Source organism: Thunnus albacares, chromosome 23, assembly GCF_914725855.1.
Source record: "Thunnus albacares chromosome 23, fThuAlb1.1, whole genome shotgun sequence".
NCBI lineage: Eukaryota > Metazoa > Chordata > Actinopteri > Scombriformes > Scombridae > Thunnus > Thunnus albacares.
In genome coordinates, this window is record NC_058128.1 from 6,563,924 (window position 1) to 6,584,558 (window position 20,635).

Genomic DNA, 20,635 nt, shown 5'->3' on the forward strand with positions numbered 1-20,635 from the left:
AGTACTTATATTTACCTCAATAACACAGCTGCACAGTGCATACTCTAGCTACATCCTGAAAAATGAGATAAGAAAGAACATGACCTGGATGTCTGACAATCTTCAAAGACAAGATAGAACGTAATTCATCCCGAAAGAAATTTTTGTGCCAGAGATGATCAGCTATAAAAATATACATACATTCATAACAGCAGAAGACACGCAACACTGATCGCAGCTGTAGCTACTAAATTTGGCACAACTTATTCTTTACAAGCTACTTGATCCAAATACTGCGAGTCCTGGTTCAAAACTATAAAGTCGATTATCTTAAATTATTGATATGATATCAATGAAAATGCAAGTGGGAGAATGTGACTCATGAAATTGATGTGAAGGCTCCTCACTGTCTGGTCTTGTCAGAACAACAAACACAATCAACTTGCAATTGTACAGCATTGTCAGAACGAAATGATCTTTGGCCGAGTACAGACGGCATCTTGCAGAGAGCAAATGTTTAATTTTGGGCTTCCGACAAGTTACTCACGGAATTCACATTAATTAACGACAGCTGATATAATCTACCGCTGCAACAGTTTTTCATTTTAACCAGTGAAAGCGACGGTAAAAATGAGAAGCTGCAACACTAATGTTTTGCACACTCCGATAAGACAACAGAAAAAAAGTTGGCAAAAGAGGTTAGCTATCAGTAATTATATGAGATATAGCTACTGATAGCTACCAAGGAAAGCAAAAGTGATATCCTCTTCCTCTTTTGTTTGTGCAATCGTTGGCACACTACCTTTGTTTCGTAAATCGAGCCTTCATCTTCCCGAGAGATCGTACCCGGTGGCAGACAGGATTGCATAGTGACGGCGAGATTTATAGGGAAACAATCTTAACGCTGATAGTGTCAGTAGTCTTTAGCCATTACACTGTGCAATCAACATTTACATCATACTGATAAGTTAAAGCAAAACAAAAAAGTCTATTTCCACTTTAATCTGGGAGTACGATGTCATCATAACCAATATAAATGATGAAATGCTGGAAATAAAACCCAGATACTTTTCAGGCTGTAAATTCTGTGAAACACTAAAAAAATATTACTTGTTAATAAATTGCATCAGAATTAGTTCAGGTTGAGAGTTTCCCATAGAGATCCAGCCACAAATTGATCAGTTCTTCACTAAATACAGACTAAAATGAACCTGCATCATATTTGTCATGTCAACTCTGACTGATTTCTCATAAAAGGCCCGTATCCATCCTTCTGTATATTGTAGTACCGCTATTTATCTAATGTCTTTGTTTATAAATGTAAAGGAAACTCCTTGTTGACTCTCACTTTCCCTGTCGAGCTTCACTGATTGCAGCTGAACAGGCACTCTGCTTCAAAGCCGTCCAGCGATTCTGTTTGTGGAGATGGCTGCGATAGGAACCCGGCTCTGAAACACTTATGGTTGATCTCTAGCAAAAACACTGTCTGTTCACACCTTTATCAACGCGCACACACATCAACACCATCATTAGCCCTCAGATGAGTCAATATCTACATCTATCTGGTTTGTTCCTATCAGGAAAGGGGGCTGTTTATCTGACCAGACAGAGCTAGAAGACCAGAGGAAGCAGGAGAGAGAAAGGTGATCCCCCTCCACCCCTCCTTCAGTCTGTTATTAAGACGACTGCCAACACAAAGAGACCGAGAGGCAGAGCAAGCCATTTATTCTGGTATCAAGCTTTATAATCTTGATTTACATAAAACAAGTGAAAAAATCTGCCCATGGGGTGTGATTACTTCGTGATGATTATCAAAACAAGTGAAACTTGAAGAATGGAAAGAAATGTCTAAACAAGGCAGCTTAAGGACAAGTGTTGAATTGTTCAAACTATTTATCCACTGCTGAAGACAAAGATGCAGTTGAAATCTCAGGAAAAAGCGAGTAAAAAGTTTTATTTGGTCAAACAAGTGTGTCTAGGATTACAAATGAACATTCACACTAAAGTTATGACAGATTCAATTGTATTTTTATACTTGTAATTTTTCAAAAATCATTTTTTTAAAGTAAGTTTTCAAAATTTAAAAGCAGTCTTTGACCACTATTGGTGCTATGGAGCAATAGTGCATTCCTATTTCGTTTGTTTCTTGTGCTCTACTAGCATGTGCAAAAGGATGCACACATACTGTACATGTGCAAGTTATGTGAGGGTAAATGTGTACTACATGCTATTCCACTGAGTGCAGTTGGTGGCGGTAAAAAGAATGTAGCAACGTGCTAGCAAAAGGCAGTTAAGACTGCTAGCTGCTGCTAAAATTTTAGCCTTACAAATGTTTTATAAAAGAAGAAAATACATTCAACTGATTTGTTAGTGAGAAATGCAGAATTTAAACAAGTGTTTTAGTTTACATGGAAACTCCACAGTGTACCTTTAATAGTAAAGTACGATTTGGAGAAATATTCTTAACTCAAGGTCCGCTTACCCGCTTTTTGTGGAGCTCTCAACTGCAACTCACAGTCTTAATGAGAGGACGGAGTTCGGATGCCATAGAAATATACAACCACCTTATATCATGACTCACGTTCCATACTTAGGTTATGTGATAATAACTGAACCATCTCCATGACAACTGAGCAAAGTCTATCCATTGATAAAGACCATGAGATGTGGTTGTGTGTTTTTTTTTTTCGATACACTCACTCACTGCACTTCTCTTACCACGTGGTTGGTGCGGTCTCTCATGGGCTGGTACCCCGGCGCAGGAACACACTGCTCGGCGTGTCCGTTACAGAAGCAGCTTCCCTTCACTATCAGGTCATAGATGGCAAAGTGTCGAGTGGGAAGGGCTTCATGTGCGGAGGTGGGGTCTTTGGCCTGGCAGGGACACGACTGGCGCTTCAGCAGCCGGATTCGGATGTTGGTCACCCTCAGCTGTTGCTGACCCTCCATCCCGAACGGATCCAGGGACTCCCACTTTGGGAGGGTACGGTAGATCACCTGTCAGACAAAGAGAGAGAGAGAGAGAGAGAGAGAGAGATCCAGTGTCAGATATCACAATGAATCAGCTACATATGGAGGTTGTTTCATCTTCTGATTTTACGGGAAAAAGTTCTTTGTAGAATTGGTGTTAATTTAATAGACTAAATATTTTCCAGGCATCAAAAAAACACAATCGAGACCTACAATCTCACCAGAAAACACATCACAATTTAGTTCACAAAACCAGACGTCTGTTTTTTTTTTTTTTACTTTGATGAATGTGATTTGATGCAGCCTAATCTGCATTTTTTAGCAAGTAGACTGTAAAACAGATGGTTGCTGGAGCGTGCCACTCACTGAGCCATCACTAGTCTTTGTCTCTCAGTTTCATACAGAAAATGTTTCTTCTTAATTATCCAGCAAATTTGGTTTGTGAATAAATTTGAGACTGGAAACAAGCCGTACAGGTGCAGAATCATGTGTAGCTTTATATAGTTTAAATAGTTCATTAGATTTGGGAGTTTTAAGAGGCAGGAAGTCAGGATCACTCTATTAGATTATTGCTTCAAGCTATAAATTTAAATCATTTCTCAGGGGATGTTTTCCGGGAAAAATTTGCAGGCACATCAGTAGCCAGTTATATCAAATCAGACTCCAGGTTTCTTCAAATAGAAATGAACTGAAACTCACTATAAAGCTCCATAAAGCCGAAGGGAGCTGTTAATTCTCTGTAGGTTCATCACTACAAGCAACATCTCTGACACTACACGTCATTTGAAACCTTGTCAATAAGAAAAATATCAATTATAGCTGTTTTTATAGTACAAAGAGGACATTCAAGGTTCTTCCCACTGCAGCCCCACTTCATGATTTAGAGGGATCAGGCGAGTTTATTCAGTGACACAATTGGTTTCATTGATGCTGCTCATGTTACTACATCTGTCATGTTAATGGCGTTTATTTTGGTGCCATTTGTGCACAAAACTATGGCCTCACACCCCGTCGTCATTGACTACATCCTCACGTGACCATGAGGGTGCTGGGTGTCCTTGAATGAATGCACCCAACCTTTCTCTCTCTCTCTCTCTCTTTACCCTGTCTGGTCCAAGACCTTCAAATCGAAGATCCCTTTATAGGCTGCCATCTCCATGGCTACTGCTGCCACTAGCAACCAACACCGCTGCTGTTGTCGGGGTGAAAAAGTTGGTGTCTGCCCCAACTCTCGCTGTGAAACAAAAGTGTGTGTATTTGCAGTGTGTCTCTTCACCAAAGTGTGTGTTGTTGTCACTGACTGGCTGTCATTGATATTATTGGACAAGTATTGTGTGTGTGTATGTGTATGTGAGTGTTTTTGGTGGAAGGTTAGGGGGAGATGCAAGCGAAGCCCCCATGCTGATCCCTCATTGGCTAGATGACTGGCCGAGAGTGTGATGGGAGGAGCACTATTAATTTCCCTGTTGTTGGAAAAGGTCACGGGGTCACGGCATTGTGGTCTGCAATTAAGAGAACACGACAAATAGGACGAGGGGCGCCGGTCCGCGGGAGAGCACGGAGAGCAGGACCAGACAAAGACAGGGACGGAGATGCAGCTTCACATAACTCAGGGCCGGACAAAAGGCCTGCGACAGCACGGCGACACCACAGCAACACCAGTACACACACACACACACACACACACAGACATACACACATACACATCCACACTGGCCTGCACACAGTAACACATCAGCGTTTTGCATTCCTTAACACAACAAACATTCCACATGAAGCCTTCTTAGAGCTTTTACTACATAATCACATCTCATAGTTTTCTTTTGAATGTGGAAACAAAATATTAGTGTTCGCAGATACGCCGACGACACCCATGTTTATGTAACTCTGTGTGCTGCAGAGATGTGAGTCCAGGGATGCCCAAGAGTTTGTAAAATTACAACTGAGAGAAGTTTAACTACCCTAGGAATGTATGTTTATCTTTAATTTAAAAAAAAATGGGTGACATTTGGATCTAAAAAAAATAAATTATGGTGAAATTGGATGATGAAAGTACCATTTGAAACAGAAACACTCAAATGTTTGGAGGCACTGCTGTTCATGATCAGCAGCTTATTTGTGTTGTCTTGCCCCTTTTTGTCTTTTCTTTTTCAATTACATGAAGCATTTTCTGAGCTGTGTTTGTCGCAAGAGGAGCTAATTTAATAAACTAATGTGAACATTGTCTCTTGTAGCAGATAAGACAACTTTTGGAAGTTTTGTGAAATAAAATCTGGGAGAAAATTAGTTTGAATGAATCTGCTCCTTTCTAAAAAATCTGGATATTTTTGGATGAAAATCTGTAGAAATCCCCAAATATTAAGCATTAAAAGGTACAGTGTCAAGTTTTTCAGCACTAGTGGCTTTATGAAGCGATGTTTTGATGAGCCAATCCATTTTTTGTTTGTATCTCATGCTCTACTAGCATGCACCCAACAGTGCACATGTTCATACATGGATGACACAACACACATTCCTAACAATTTATTGCTATTCCACTACTTTTCCACAGAAAAATAGTGCCACAAAAGGCGGTAAAGACGATGACAGTTGCAAAATGTGGATATAAACTAATTCAAAATGTTCTTTACAAATGTTTTATGAGGAAGAAAATGTATTAATTGGGTTTGTTGGAACACAAAGATTGAAAAAATGCGTTGTGGTGAGAATCACTGAATGTTAACATAAATGTAATTTACAAAGAAACTCCGCAGGGAAACTTTAATTAAACTTTAATTCACTGTAACATTACAAGCAGAGAATACAAAGCGTCAACTATTATTAATCTACCTTCCATCACTACTGTATAACTACTGTGTGTCTAGTGTGGGAGTCTAAAAACATCTGCCCTACAGAGGATATTAATCATTACCATCATGATGGAGGTTGGAAACATCAGAGACACAATGGAGGTGCAGAGTTGAAACCACACGGGTGAAAAAGTTCAAAAATATGTAACAAGTAAAAATATGTAACAGGCTAAATGAGCCATATTTGAATTTAGTCTCACTGAGGCCTGAGGCAGTGGGCTCACTATGGGCCATGTGTTCACTCATAATCGTTCTTCCTGTTTCAGGCTGAAAACTAAAGTAAGTCTGGCTTTAACAGCCCTAATTCCATCAAAGCACTGTGGACTGTAATCTGGTAAACAGGCACAATGGGCATTGATGGAAGGAGAAAAACGGAGAGAGAAACAGAGAGGGGGGATGGGTGTCTAGCCAACAGTACCGACATCCATCAGAGCAACGGCACTTCCTTCCCAGCAGACAGACGGAGAGCCGACTGTATGTGTTTATTTGAAAGGGCATGGATGTGTGTGTGTGTGTGTGTGTGTGTGTGTGCTCGAGGAAAAAAGAGAGAGAATATGTGTGCTGCCCTCGCTCCCTTCCCTAAGGAGGTCAGTCTCTACAACAAACACTCACATTCTTTCAGCCCAGCTGACCTCATAAATAAGACAAGGAGCCCTGCATACTCACTCACACACACACACACACACACACACACACACACACACACACACACACACACACACACACACTCACTACCTTTTCCCCACATTACAGGTGAACATGAAAAGCTTTCAGCGCAAGAGATGACATGCTTTCATGTTTGCGGGAGAAAGAAGAGAGGTAGAAAGCTGAGAATACCTGCTCCCTGTAATCCCCCCCACCTCCTCCTCCTCCTCCTCCTCTTCACCCCGCAACCCCAAACCTTCGCTGCTATCCATCACAGCTCCCATCATCTGATCACGGAAAGCTCAGACGCTCACATGCAACCCAACATGCTTTGATACACGCTACAAAAATGCACGTGAAACACACTCAGCCAACAGCGATCCCACACATGCACGCATGCAAACGTGAAATCGAGTTATCAGTCAGGTGATGCACCTTTTGTTTACTCTGCTTAAATAATTCAGTACATATTGTTAATGCAAAGATATTTTGACAACTTAAGTTTTTAGTCTTTTAATATATTTGTCATAGTGTGCAGGGTAATCTTTCCTAAAATGAGCAAATCTGCCTTTTTATGAGGCACAGAGCTGACCCCTTTATTAGGCTTTGGGATGTACCTTCATAGTTCAAGTTGCCAGTTTTGATCAGTCAATTAATTTTTTACTCTGTATATTGTGAAAAATGTCAATCACAAGTTGGACCAAGAGTCCCAAACACAAAGATATCCAATTTACAATGATATAAAAGAGAGGAAAAACAGCAAATCCTCATATTTGAGAAGCAGAGAGAAGCAAATGTTTGATATTTTTGCTTAATAAATGACAAACAGTTATGAAAATTGCTTTGGTGTCATTTTTGTTTAAAAAAAACAAATTATTGGTCTTCTGATAAATGATTTTCATTGACAATCTTTTGATGGATGATTGTGGTTATGAAACGATTAGAGGTTCATGGTAATGTTGATACAACTCCATCTGCTGATGGAAAAGCTCTGGAATTTTTTGTCAAAATAAGATTTCCAAAGCCAAAACTGAATCTTAAGAGGTTACATGCTCTTCATATTTGTGCATTAAACAAAGAGGAGGTGAGTTATTGTAGCCAAAAAACACTAAAACTCACACTTAAAACCCCTAAAAAATACCATGTTTTAATCACCTTTTGCAGGCCACAGACAGTAAAACTGTCAGCATAAGTGATGTACAATCACAACAATACACAGAGGCAGAAAAAGTGTGAACAGCTGAGCAGCTGCAGCAGCAGCTGTAGCAGGTCTGTCAGAGCACCACTTGACCTCTTTTGACCTCTGGGTCACTGGTGGAAGGGTTGGAGAACAAAGGTTGTGCTCCTAGCACAGGTGGTTGAGTTGTACAGAAACCAACATGCGAAGCTTAGAGTCGGAGAGAGAATAAAAGGAAAATAAGTTGCTATTTTCACACCTTCATGGACAAAAAATAGAGAAGAAATCATGTCGTAAATGCACAAAAAGTGCTGGTTTCTTTCTCAAGCACAAACACAGACGTGCAAACATACACACATATAGAGAAACACAGCAGGAATACATATAGAAAGATTTATGTTACAGCAGCAGAATAAGGCCATAAAAGCTGTCAGGAATACTTGGAGGGAGTCGTAACAGGGAGAGCCCATCAAAGAGGGCGTAAACACACATTACATATGAGAGCACCGCAGGGAGCCCAGAGCTTCACCACGCTTGGCATGCGCCTCCACACACATCTGCAGAGCAGCTCCTGACACACACTGCTTCAATTAAACATCAATGGGCTTCAGGAAGCCCTCTCGTGCTACAGTCAAAGTACGCCTATTAAACACTCACTCATGCACATACACACACTCACAGTGCTACCCCCACCTGGTTGCTCAGTGTGCTAAGTACGTCGTATGACTCTCGCATGTTGCGTGACTTACTGCAGAGAGAACTGAATTTGTTCCAGCAGGAGGGGTGATGATAGAGAGGGTGCACTTTAAATCATCTGTTTAGAAAAGAATGAGCATCCATCTTGCTGTCCGGTAGCATGGTTTACCTGCCATACATTGCGTGTACAGTATGATATGACATCATTTGCAATTTGTAGCACAGCGGGAGAAGTGGTTGCCTACTACTGAACAGGAAACTCCTCTGGTTAGCCCCTCCAGCAATTCACTGCAGATGTGTATCTGCCCTCCTTTCCACCTGCATTAACCTGCTTTCTGAGGGATCTGACTGTGTTTGGATTGAGGTAAAAATGTATAATATCCAGATGGGAATGTGACTAAAATAAATCGGATCATGGCACCTCTAGAAGGTTACACGCCCCTTCACAGCTCATTGTTTGGGAAAGTGGTGAAGAAAATCTGCTGTTGCAAGTTTAAGTATTATAACTTTAAAGAGTTTCTTGTGAAGAAGGTGGGAAGATTTTAAAGCTCTTTGACACAAATTTGTGATTTTGATAAATAAACTTGACTTTAGACAGACTTTGACATCACACAATCTGGACCAGACACACAGCTTCCACCTCACCTCTCCACGGTTGCAGGGATAAGCCCCTGAATATTTGGAGGTGCAGGTGGCTCCATCCCGGCCCGCGCCCGCCTTTCCCTCCTCCAGCCCGAAGGCGGCGCTGCAGTTACTGGCGTAGTACTGCAGCATCTTCCACGTTCGCCCAAAGTCCTGCGAGCGCTCCAGGGTCATGGCTGCAGGCCGCGGCGAGCGAAACACTATGATGAGATGCGTGAAGTAGAACTCGGCCTCCAGGTCCAGCTGCACCGTCTCGGACTCCACCCCCTCAGCTGACTGCCACCAGGTGTTGGGGTGACGGAAGGAGGAGTCGGACATGGCGCTGGCCAGGTGGGACATGAGGGGCAGGCCGGCGTTGCACTTAGCACACTTGGCTGAACCGCAGGCCAGGTTGGCGTTGGGGTCGGCGTAGGAGCAGTAGAGCTCGGTGCCGTTGTTACCGCAGACGGTCTGGGTGAGGACGCGGCGGCCCAGAGCCAAGTTGCCCATGCGGGGGTTACAGGCCCGGCTTTCACAGCGAGGGGCCACACCTGCGCGAAACACGTCCCCCGACAGGCCTGAATGAATGGATGGAAAGAAAGAAAAAAAAAAAGAGAAGTTTACACAAGTACTTTGGCAAATATGGGGTGAGGTGACATAACGGCTTTGTAGAGAAAACAAGAAAAAAAAAAAAAAGAGTGAAAGTGTGGGTGCGGCAAGGTGTGGCACTCAGGATGCCTCAGCTTAAAGGGTCAGTTCATCCAAATCACTCATCTCTACTGGAATCTAGCCAGGCAGATGGTTTTGATTTGCCCATATTTTGTCTCTGAGATGTCTGTCTTCAATGGAGGTGAATTCACTTCAACCTCTGGTGTTCACAGAATTTCTTTTTATATATTCAATAGCAACATATCTTTCCAGACACAGCACCCTGGTTACTCTAGATAAACCAGAGGATAATTTTGTGACTTACGTCTAATAATTGGCCATATTAACCAATAAATGATAACTTGTTAGAGAGAAATGATTGACTTTCTATGCAGGTTTAGAAGTTCTGGAGATGTTGAGATGTTCCAATTCTGTGAACTTTAGTGAACCGAAACACCTGAGTTATAGTAACAGGATGTTAGTGAGAGTGAGTGGGTGAGCTGTGAATAAGAGTGACTCACTGTGTGTGTGCATGCGTGTGTGTGTGTGTGTGTGTGTGTGTGTGTGTGTGTGTGTGTGTGTGTGTGTGTACACAAGTCAAGTGATTTACCTCGATCGGAAATGTTATGCAAAAAAGGATAATAGAGGCATTGTGCACCTGCCTGCCACAGACTGCAGCCAGCGTGGACTCTGACACAGATAAAGTTTGGCAGCTCTGGGAAGATGAGCAGCATTCAGACGCCTTCCAGACGCTTTGCAACCGCCTCAGGGCCACAGTGTCATCTTCCACTGTGGATTTATTATCTTAAACCTGGAGCTCTATTTCTTTTTTCACGTCAAAGACCTCACAGATGGACTCATATTAAACCACTGGGCCTTAATTATGAGGTTTTGTACTAAGGAGCTTTTTCTGATGGTTTTCTTTTTTTGTTAGACTGGAGTTCATGCTGAATTACATAACTGTCTGTAGGTGGGTAGGTCACACTAGGAAGACTGTAACATTTCATGTAATTTGTAATCACTCACCCATTGTGCTAATTACAAGGGAGTAAACAAGTGATTAAGATAGTACAGTAATGTTAAATTAGGGTATATTCAATTTAACAGGAACTTTGATACACCTAATTTGGAAACTACTCATCTAAATATAAATTCAAATACAAACCACGACTCTTACAATGTTTTTTAAATACCAAACCTCCATTAAAATCTGTGGCAGTGAACAACAATGAGACTCAGACATGTTCCCTGTTGTTCTGTTCATCCATGAGGTTAATATGAACACTGGAGCTTGATAATTAAGTGTATTATCGTATGATAAACTTCCAGCTTTTAATATAAGCGGCCTCGTGTGTCAGGAATCTGTAACAAACGCTCTTCTAGGCAGATATTAAATTGCATAATAATTCAGGCGAGTTCTGCACTGCTGCACTTGTCCCTGAGGTGGAGGATCAGCGACAGTAACTGTGACAATGGGATGTTTACGCATGTGAGTTATAGATGTGAAAACACACTAACCTGCATCTGACAACACGGCCAGACTGATCACAACTAAAACCAACATACTGCAGCTCCTTGTTTCTTGAATAATCCAAAATATGTGAGGAAAACTTGAACCGGAGAATCCGCTGCTGTTATTCAGACATCAAGTATGCAAAGACCTCATCCACAGTGGCTATGGGGGAAAAAACAAAAAAAACAACAAGTGCGCAGGTTCAAATCCAGTGTGGACTTTCTCTTTCACTCAGCTGCGATCCAATAAGGCAGAAATAACTCTGTCTGAGGAAAAAACATGATCCCGCACGGTGTATGGTGTCCCGCAGAGAGAGGAGGAGGAGAAGTGAAGTAGTGAAGGAGAGGTGGTGAACGGCTCTGCTCAGCTCGTCTGCTGTTGCTGCTGCTGCTGCTTCGGGACCTGCAGCGTGTTTCATTTCCCTGCAGTGTGAGCCTGCCGCCTGCTCTATCCCCGCACATCTATTTCTAAGGAGCGCAGAGAGAGAGCTTGTGTAGTGACAGCGCCGTGCAGCAGCTCCGCCTCTCCTCCGCCGCTTTTCTCGGACTTAAAGGAACATTCCAGTTTGTGCAAAGCTGGCATGGATGGAGCTCACATCCTGCTCCACAGGGCCGTAATTATAATATATAGCCTGTAGAGGGCCCCCCAATATTGAAATATGCTCAAAATTCCCCCCTCCCCCAATATATTGATATAAAAAAATATGAATTAAAAAAAGTTCTCTGCTACGACAGGCAGCCACACACACCTGTCTGAAATACTAATTAGCAAATGTAGTCATAATCATAACTAAACTTAAAGGACCAGTGTGTAAGATTTAGGGGGCTCAATTGGCAGAAATGGAATATAATCTTCATAAGTATTATTGTATAATCACCTGAAAATACAAATCATTGTGTTTTTGTTACATTAGAATGAGCCCTTTATATCTACAGAGGGAGCAGGAACCCGCCATGTTGCACTGCCATGTAGAACGGACAAACCAAACACTGGTTCTAGAGAGAGCCTTTTGCGTTTTTTTGCAAGTTTCACAGCCAATGACCAAAATGCATCTCGCTTGTTAACCTGCCGAGTTCAAGTTCAAGTTTATTATTTGTCCCAAGTGGGCAGTTTGTACTGCAGCAAGCATAAAAACACATAACAAAACAAAACACAACAATATGCCACAAAAACACACAACAGTTTACATAGACAGTAAGTATCCACCGTAACCCCCCAAAGACATCGGCGGTATTAATGATTGAGGTAGCAACAAGGTAACACCAGCAGCAGTTACTTCCTCCTGACAACAACGTTTATGGGAATTCATAGGAATGAAGGAATTTATGCACCCATATTCTGTGGCCATAAGGGCACTAAAATGTAGGCCAGATGGTCACGGCTTGTACTCTGAACACTTTCTAATCGAATTCTCATAGCTTTATTAAGCACATGCTTGTTGAATATATGATCCAAACTACTGAACTGTAGCCTACTCCCACTATCTTACTTGCCACCTTCACGATCTTATCAAGGGCATTCCTCTCTTTGGTACCAAGGTTGCCATACCAGCAGATAATAGAAAATGAGATAACAGACGCAATAAAAGCTCTATAGAAACGGTGTCATTAGAGTCTTATCAATCTGGAATTTAGTAAGTTTCCTTAAGCAAAAAAAGGTGTTGCTGACCTTTCTGACATTTCAACATTTCAACATTTCAGTATTTGAATCAAGTTTCAGGTGGTTGTCAATCATGTTGCCCAGGTATTTATAATTGTTTACCATATCCACTGCCTGACCTCTGACAACACTGCTCTGGCGAGTCTATACACATATCTTTTGCTTTAGAGATATTAATTTGTAGAAATGCATTTTCACACCAAGAAACAAAATCGTCAACAACTGGGCCATGACCAGCTTCATCATCACCAAGAAGGCTGACAATTACAGAGTCGTCAGCAAACTTAACAACGTGTCTGTTGGCATAATGGCTGCGACGGTCGTTTGTGTATAAAACGTACAAGAGAGAGGAGAGAACGCAACCCTGAGGCGAGCCGGCGGTCTCTTAGCCCTATAAGCAAAAGCAAAAGGGTCCAGAAGGCACTCAGTTTTAGCTAAGAGCTCTCCTTTAACTAGTTTTTCAAATGATTTCATAACCAAGGGAAGTTAAGGCAACAGGCCTGAGGTCATTGAGGGCTTTAGGGTGGTTACCCTTAGCAACGGGCACCAAGATGAACGCTCTCATAAAGATAGCACCTTCTGCTGAGTGAGTGACAGTTGAAAGATGAAAATAGGACCTCTGCACATACTATAAGCAGACACCTACCTATATTATCTGGGCCTGGGCTTCTCCTCGTTCTACAACCTTTAAAACACTTGATCACACTGTGCTCATCAAAGGAGGGATTAAAGGTCAGGAAACAGGGATTGATATTTCTCACCATTTTCTGGAATTTTATACACCAAACAACTAATGATTAATCAAAAAAATAATCAACAGATTAATCGGTAATGAAAATATTTGCCAGCTGCAGCTCTAGGAGGAAATATTCAGACATTTTATTTGATTAAAATATTAGGTCGCAACAGTTTTCATTACAAGTAAAAGTCCTGCATTTAAAATATTCCCTGAATAAAATAAACAAATTAAATAATATTAGCTGAAATCAATATTTCTTATGTATCAAATGTGATGTGTAATGTCAGAGGTGTTGATCGTAATGATGAAAACAAACTGAGTGTTTTTTCGTCAGAGGTCAAAAGCTAAAAATGTCTGGAAGCACTAACCCTGCCAATACATTACATTTTATAAGTGTATCATATGTTTTTTTTTTTTTATTTAAAATGCTACATAACTAGTAAATACAGCTGTCAAATAACTGTAGTGGAGTAAAAAAAAGTACAACCTTTCCTCTGAAATGTAGCAGAGATGAAGTATAAAGTAAGATATCGCTCACTGCAGGTTTTGTGTGACTACTCAGCTTTATGAATGTATGTTTGTGTTTAATACCACTAGGTGGCAGCAGAGCACCGTTGACGACAAACCTGTGAGCATCAAATCACATTTCCCCCCTCCTGAACAAGTCCTGAACTCAAAATGCAAAATTCCCTCACTGACACTCAACCAACAATAAACCTCTGTGTATTAGTTGACATACTATTGTAAAACAGTTCATATTCATTTTGTTTAGAAAAGGATGGATCAGACATACATTAAACTTCTTTCCCAAGCAAGAGAGGACATAAGGTGTGATATGGATGAGAAAGCTAAACATATGTTATGTTACATATTATTAATTAATCACAAAACGACAAATCTCTTAAACAGTACAATCCTTCAGAGCTGAGCTTCCCAACCTGGGTCCCAAGATAAAACTGAGGAGTCACAGGATTATTACAGTAAAGAGATAAAATAAATTAAAAAAAAAAAAAAAATCAGCTACAGAAAAATTTATTTTCCCTAGTTTTCTGTAATTGTTGATTTTTTTGTGAAATACTGGATACTTTTAATTCTTCAGGCTTCTCAAAATCACTTCAAATAAGAGAAATACTGGATTCTTTAACTTCTACAGGCCTCTAAAAACCTTTAAATAAGTGAAATACTGAATGTTTTAAGTCAAGTCAAATCAAGTCAATTTAATTTGTAAAGCTGATTATCACAAATCGTCATTTCCAACTATAATTTCTTACTGAAATGTGTTGGTTGTAACATTTTTAATTAAAAGCTCATAAATCAGCATTTGCAAACCCACAGTCAGTGTGATCTATAAGGTAACGTATCGACTCCCAGTGTTTAGTCAGTAGTAATTGAAGTAGTATTATATTATATATGAGGGAGTTACAACAATATCAACAAAAAAACACAGCCAGAGTCAGACTTTAATGTATAAAATACATCAGGAGAAACTCCTCACATTGAACCACTAGCAGGAGACAAAAAGCCATGAATTGTAACTCATTTTTAGAAAGATTTTGACCTTCCTAATATTCAATCTGGATATGGGTTGCAACTACCGGTTACTCTCTTTATTGATGAATCTATTGACTATTTTCTCAATTAATCGATTAGTTGTTCCCAACCTAGGGGTCAGGCCCCTCCAACGGGCCACGAGATAAATCTGAGGGGTCATGAGATGATTAATGGGAGAAGAAATCTGTTTTCAGATCTTTGGACGCTTCTCTAATCTTTGCTTCTTTTGTGGAAGATTGTAAATATTAGACATCTGAAAAATGACAGAGATCCCCAAGACACAGCTTTTTTTTTTTTTATAAGAGGTTGAAAGCCAAAAACGATGGGAACACTTGTATAATCTTTATAAGCTTATCATTTGTTTTTATATGTGAAATCTTATCTGACAAGTAGCAAATAACTATAGCTGTAAAATAAATGGAATAAAAGTACAATATTTCCCTCTGAGATTTGGCATAATGGAAGTATTTCAGTTGTACTTAAGATACAGTACTTGAGTAAATGTTCTTAGTTACTCAGCATCAAATCTGACTTACAGTTTTGAAATATGATTAAAACATGCATGTTGATATTTCACAGCACTCTTAATCAGAAAGCTCCTCTGCAATGAGCAACAAAGCATCAAGATGCATGAGGAATATTTCAAAAAGACAAGGTTTCAAATTAAAAAAAAGAAAACCAAGTAGCTATACAAACAACTAATGATACAAACATGAAGAAGGCTGCAGCAGAAGGTTATACAACTTGTAGGAGTTAATCATTTACACTCACGCAGAGCTACACTGTCTGTCTATCTCCCTGCTCAGCACACACTCACACCCACATTGTCATCATACCGTATCTGACACGCTGACTGACTGACGGATTAGTTAATTACACAGAAGGCAACTCAAAAGGAGCGAGAGAAGGAAAAAAAAATAGGCTAAATGATGTAAGGACACAAGTATTTCAAACATGCAAGGAAAAGCTCTAGTGCAATTTCTGAGGAATTTACAGTCAGAACCCAACCCTTTACTGTAGGAAGTTAGATGTTAGGTTTATTTAAAGTATCAGGTTCGAACTTGTCAGATGCTTTAGTAGCAGATGAACACTTTAGAGCAGAGAAATGAGGGAAATCTTCAGACTGTTTGTGCCCGGAGAGAAAAAAGCTGCCCAGACAGAGAGCCGGCATGACCCAGATATGACAGTCATTTCACTTTTTTTGTTCCTAAAATAGGCCACGATTTTCAATTACTGAATAATTCTTTGCCAAAGTTTGTGTTAAAATGAAATATTTTATGGAGCAGGTGTTGTACATGCAGTATAGTGTAGTTCAAGTAAAGGCAGATTGAGAGATTCATAGAGAGGCTGGATTGTATTTGCTTTGGACTTAATGATACAGTAATCTTAGGATAATTTTAGAAACCAGACAAGTTGAAACAATAAAGTCATATAAGGTCAATATTGAGGATCACAGATTTACTGTGAGTTGTTCTTGGTAGATCTGTAATGATGAGTTGTTTAATCTGTTTGTAGATACATAAAAATAATCTGCAACAGCTTCTCAACTTGTGAAGTTTTGCTGCTTTTCTTTGTGTAACTTATCAGTAAACTGAACATTTTTAGGGTTTGGAGTCCTGGTCAGAGGAGACAAGCAACTTGTGGACATCACCTTGATGAAATTTAAAGAAAATTATAAACATATGAATCAATAATGAAAAATAATTGCTAAAGTTGTTGAAGTTAGAAGTTAGTTATATGGATACTTGAGGGTCAAAGTTCATTCTTGATCTTAGAAACATCTGAACTTAAAGTCCTCTTATAAGCTTCCTCAACAGTTGGAGTTCATTCGGTTGTCATGGACACAAAAAGGTTTATAAATATATATAATGTCAGTTTAAAGTAAACTGTTGTGATTACTGGCTAAGGTAGAATATTTAAAAAGAAAAGTTATATTAAAATATATGTGTATATAAATATATATACGAATGTATAAAAAAATGTGTTATACTAATGTTTAGGGCTGCAATTGGTCGGATTAATCAGTCGATTATTTTCTTAATTAATTGATTAGGTGAAAAAAGAAAAAAGAAAAATGTCATTATTTCACAAAGCCCCCATGATGCAGCATAAAATGCCTTGTTTTGTCCCATTTGCTATCATAGAGGACTAAATAAACCAGTAAATATTGACATTTAAGAAGTTGGAACCAGAGAACCATTAATTGATTATCAAAATAGTTGGCATCTATCTATCTATCTATCTATCTATCTATCTATCTATCTATCTATCTATCTATCTATCTATCTATCTATCTATCTATCTATCTATCTATCTATCTTCAAACATACATCAAACATCCAGCTGTAGGAACATGGAGAACAACCCATTTTTTGAGTGGACCGAGCCTTTAAATGACCTGCAGTGTGAAACTCGGGCCAGTAGGCGGCAGTAAGTAAAAACATGAAAATCTCGTCAAGGGTCAAAGTTAACATCCGGTCCGGCGGTAAAGCGTGTGTGCAGTTTTTGTAGAGCAAACGTTATTGTGACGAAAAGACATCAAATCCGATTTATACCTTTCCATAAAATAATAATACTAAAGAAAAATGGTGAGTATAACGTACTTATGTTTGCTATCAACTCATTAGGCACTTTTTAAAATGTATTTGTCTTCGTTATCACCGCGCAATGATAGCAGGTTAGCTTGTTAGCATTAGCCACGTTAGCTTCTCATTCATAATCTCGACCGAATGAATGAAGTCCTCACATTTACGCACACAAGTAGTGTTATAAGTAATATTTACTTACTTAAACGGTACTTATGTGGATTTATTACCCCCCTCTTACGTGTATGAATGTAATTATGCTGCCTTTTGTTTGAGTTTGGCTCATTTTTTGTGCGGGGAACAACACACCAAACTTCATTTAGAAATCTTGCAATTCAGCTTGTAACGTTATGTGCTTAAATGCAAATAAAACGTGTTGTACTTTTTAACATTTGACTTGGCTCCACTTTAAGTCTCTAATGTTATCCGTAAAGCCTGTTACTGTTTGTGTTGTTTGGCCTGTGTGAAAGTTAGTGGAGGAGGAAGTGTTCAGATCCTTTAAGTAAAAGTACCAATTCAGCAGTGCAAAAATACGAAAATACTGCAGTATTTCAAGTAAAAGTGCTGCATGAAAAATCCTACTTGTGGTTTGGTCCCTCTGACTGATATATTATTATGTATGACATCATTAGATTATTAATACTGAAGCATCGGCGTTAGAGCAGCATGTTACTGTTGTAGCTGCTGGAGGTGGAGCTAGTTTCAACTACTTTATATACAATTTTTATATAGTTTAGAGGGAAAAATCACTATTTGGTGGAGCTGTTAACAACTCAAAGACGTCTGAAATGTGACCCCGACTATACATCCATCAAAGCACATCTATTCCTCAGATAGCAATGTGATCTATGAACTGTGAATTTAAAAACAAATGTTTAAAAGGGAAGAACTTTGCAGACAGCTGTTAAATGCATAGTTATGTAACTTAGCTAAAGTGTCTTAAGCAAAGTTCATGTAATGTTTTCAACCGGTTTCATTTTGTTTGTCTGTAGAGTTTACCGCTGAACCCAAAGCCATTCCTGAACGGCCTGACAGGCAAGCCAGTGATGGTGAAACTGAAGTGGGGTATGGAGTACAAGGGCTACCTGGTGTCTGTGGATGGATACATGAACATGCAGGTAAGAGAGTAGTCATCATTAAACATTAAGTACCATACTTCTTGCATGTTCCAATAAAAATGTGCCTTTTTTTTCTCTCTGCTTTTATTAAGGAAGATTTTAGTAAAGTTGAATTTGTAATTTCCATTTGGCTTTGAGTTCAGTTAACTAGAGCTGCAACAGCTAGTTGATCAGCATTTGGGTGTTGCATCTTTGCACATGTGATTATTTTATTTTCTGTGTCACATGATAGTTGATGTCATTGGATTTTAGACGAGACATTTGAAGATTTATAACAGCATTTTTCACGATTGTTCAGATATTTTATAGACAAAACATTAACAGCAATTTTTTCAGCAGGATAATTGATGATGGAAATAATCATTAGTTGCAGCTCCACACTCAACACAGTCAGAATAACTTCCTTTACTTGATCAGCAAGGTTATCGGATAAAATCACAAACATAATTTTGTTTGAGGGATGATGCACTTGTGGATTTTCTTCTCACAGAGGCAGACAGACAACTTCTTTCTAGCTGTCCTTAATATAAAGAGCCTACTAGTGACTATGTTTTGTGTTAGTATGAACTGCTCAGTGTACATCCTGTTTTTATCATTCCCAAACTGTGCCTCTTACCTCAGTGGAAACAAGTATCAACCTTCATATTTCTGGGGTTTATTTTTGTTGCTAAATGAGATTTAACGATGCAAACAGACCTTTTATCGGTAGCCTTTTGACTCTTCTATTATACATGTTTTCCTGACAGCTGGCGAACACAGAAGAATACGTGGATGGAGCGTTGGCGGGTCACCTTGGTGAGGTGCTTGTCAGGTATGTTGAACATCTGCTCATCTTCATTCCAAAACTAGATCAGTGTAGCTTTTATGTTTTACTAATGCTGTAAAGTAGATGGACAGAAAATTAATCTGCAGTTATTTTGATTATCTAATACATGTTTTAGTCAAACATTTGCTGGTTGCAGCTTCTCAAATGTGATGATTTGAAGCTTTTATGTGTCATGTATGATAATAAACTGAGTATCTTTGGGTGTTGGACTGTTAATCAACAAAACAAGACATTTGAAGACGTTACTTTGGGGTCTGACAAGTTAAAACAGGCTTTTACAGACAAAATGATTAATCAAGAAAATAATTGGCAGACTTTTAACTATTAAGATTTATGAGACCTGTCAAACAGCAGTGTAGATACACAGAAGTACAATGAAGCACATGTGCAGAAAATCAGATTTTGGCTGAATAATGCAGAGAAAGTTGTTTTTTTTATGGCCTCTAGGTTCTTAACTACCTTAACCAACCTGAGGCAATAATTAACATTTGTTCAGAGAAATCAGTGGAGTTTTACCTGATAAATGCACTCTTCTTTTGTCTTTTATTTCTGAGAGTAAATTCATGTTTTCTCCCCCCCACAGGTGCAATAATGTTTTGTACATCAGAGGTGTAGAAGAAGAGGAAGAGGACGGAGAAATGAGAGAGTGATGTTGGTGAAGAGGACTCAGCCCCGATGTTCTGTATGAGTGTGACTGTACCTTTGTAGTTTGAGTTAATGTGTGTTTGTGTTTTCACCATGTGAAACAAATGAACGCTTGGGGGTTTAGGTTATTTTTTCCAGCTTTTTTTTGAGAAAGATTTTTTTTTTTACTGTACATGAGGCCAATGTAATGTTTTGATGTTATAATACAAAAACAATAAAATGATTATTGTACTCTTTCTTAAACCGGAGTGCTGTGGTTTTTGCTGTCTGACGGTAAAAAGATAAAGTAGAAATTGTAAATCCTGCTTTAATTATTACACTGAACAGTGTAACTACAGAGATAGACTCACAGTTTGAATGGTTTTCTCTCTGATGCCTGTGACAGGAGCACCGCCCCTCTTTGTGCACTTTAAA

General features: G+C 39.4%; 2 protein-coding genes across 2 annotated transcripts in view; one reads left to right on the plus strand and one right to left on the minus strand.

The window, feature by feature from the left end:
* The window catches only part of ntn4 (netrin 4), a 29,057-nt gene extending 17,418 nt beyond the window's left edge, over nt 1-11,639 (minus strand). Inside the window, exons 1-3 of the mRNA XM_044343268.1 lie at nt 11,104-11,639; nt 8,962-9,515; nt 2,698-2,976 (exon numbers count right to left, since the gene is read on the minus strand). Coding sequence (XP_044199203.1) covers nt 2,698-2,976; nt 8,962-9,515; nt 11,104-11,149 — 879 coding nt within the window. The 5' untranslated portion in view covers nt 11,150-11,639. The remainder of the gene's footprint in view (nt 1-2,697; nt 2,977-8,961; nt 9,516-11,103) is intronic.
* Nucleotides 11,640-17,497: 5,858 nt separating this feature from the next.
* Nucleotides 17,498-20,464, plus strand: snrpf (small nuclear ribonucleoprotein polypeptide F). The gene is made up of 4 exons (XM_044343864.1): nt 17,498-17,635; nt 18,625-18,750; nt 19,497-19,561; nt 20,160-20,464. Exons 1-4 carry the CDS (start codon nt 17,633-17,635, stop codon nt 20,224-20,226), a joined length of 261 nt encoding a protein of 86 aa, XP_044199799.1. The 5' UTR covers nt 17,498-17,632; the 3' UTR covers nt 20,227-20,464.
* The last annotated feature ends 171 nt before the right edge of the window (nt 20,465-20,635 follow it).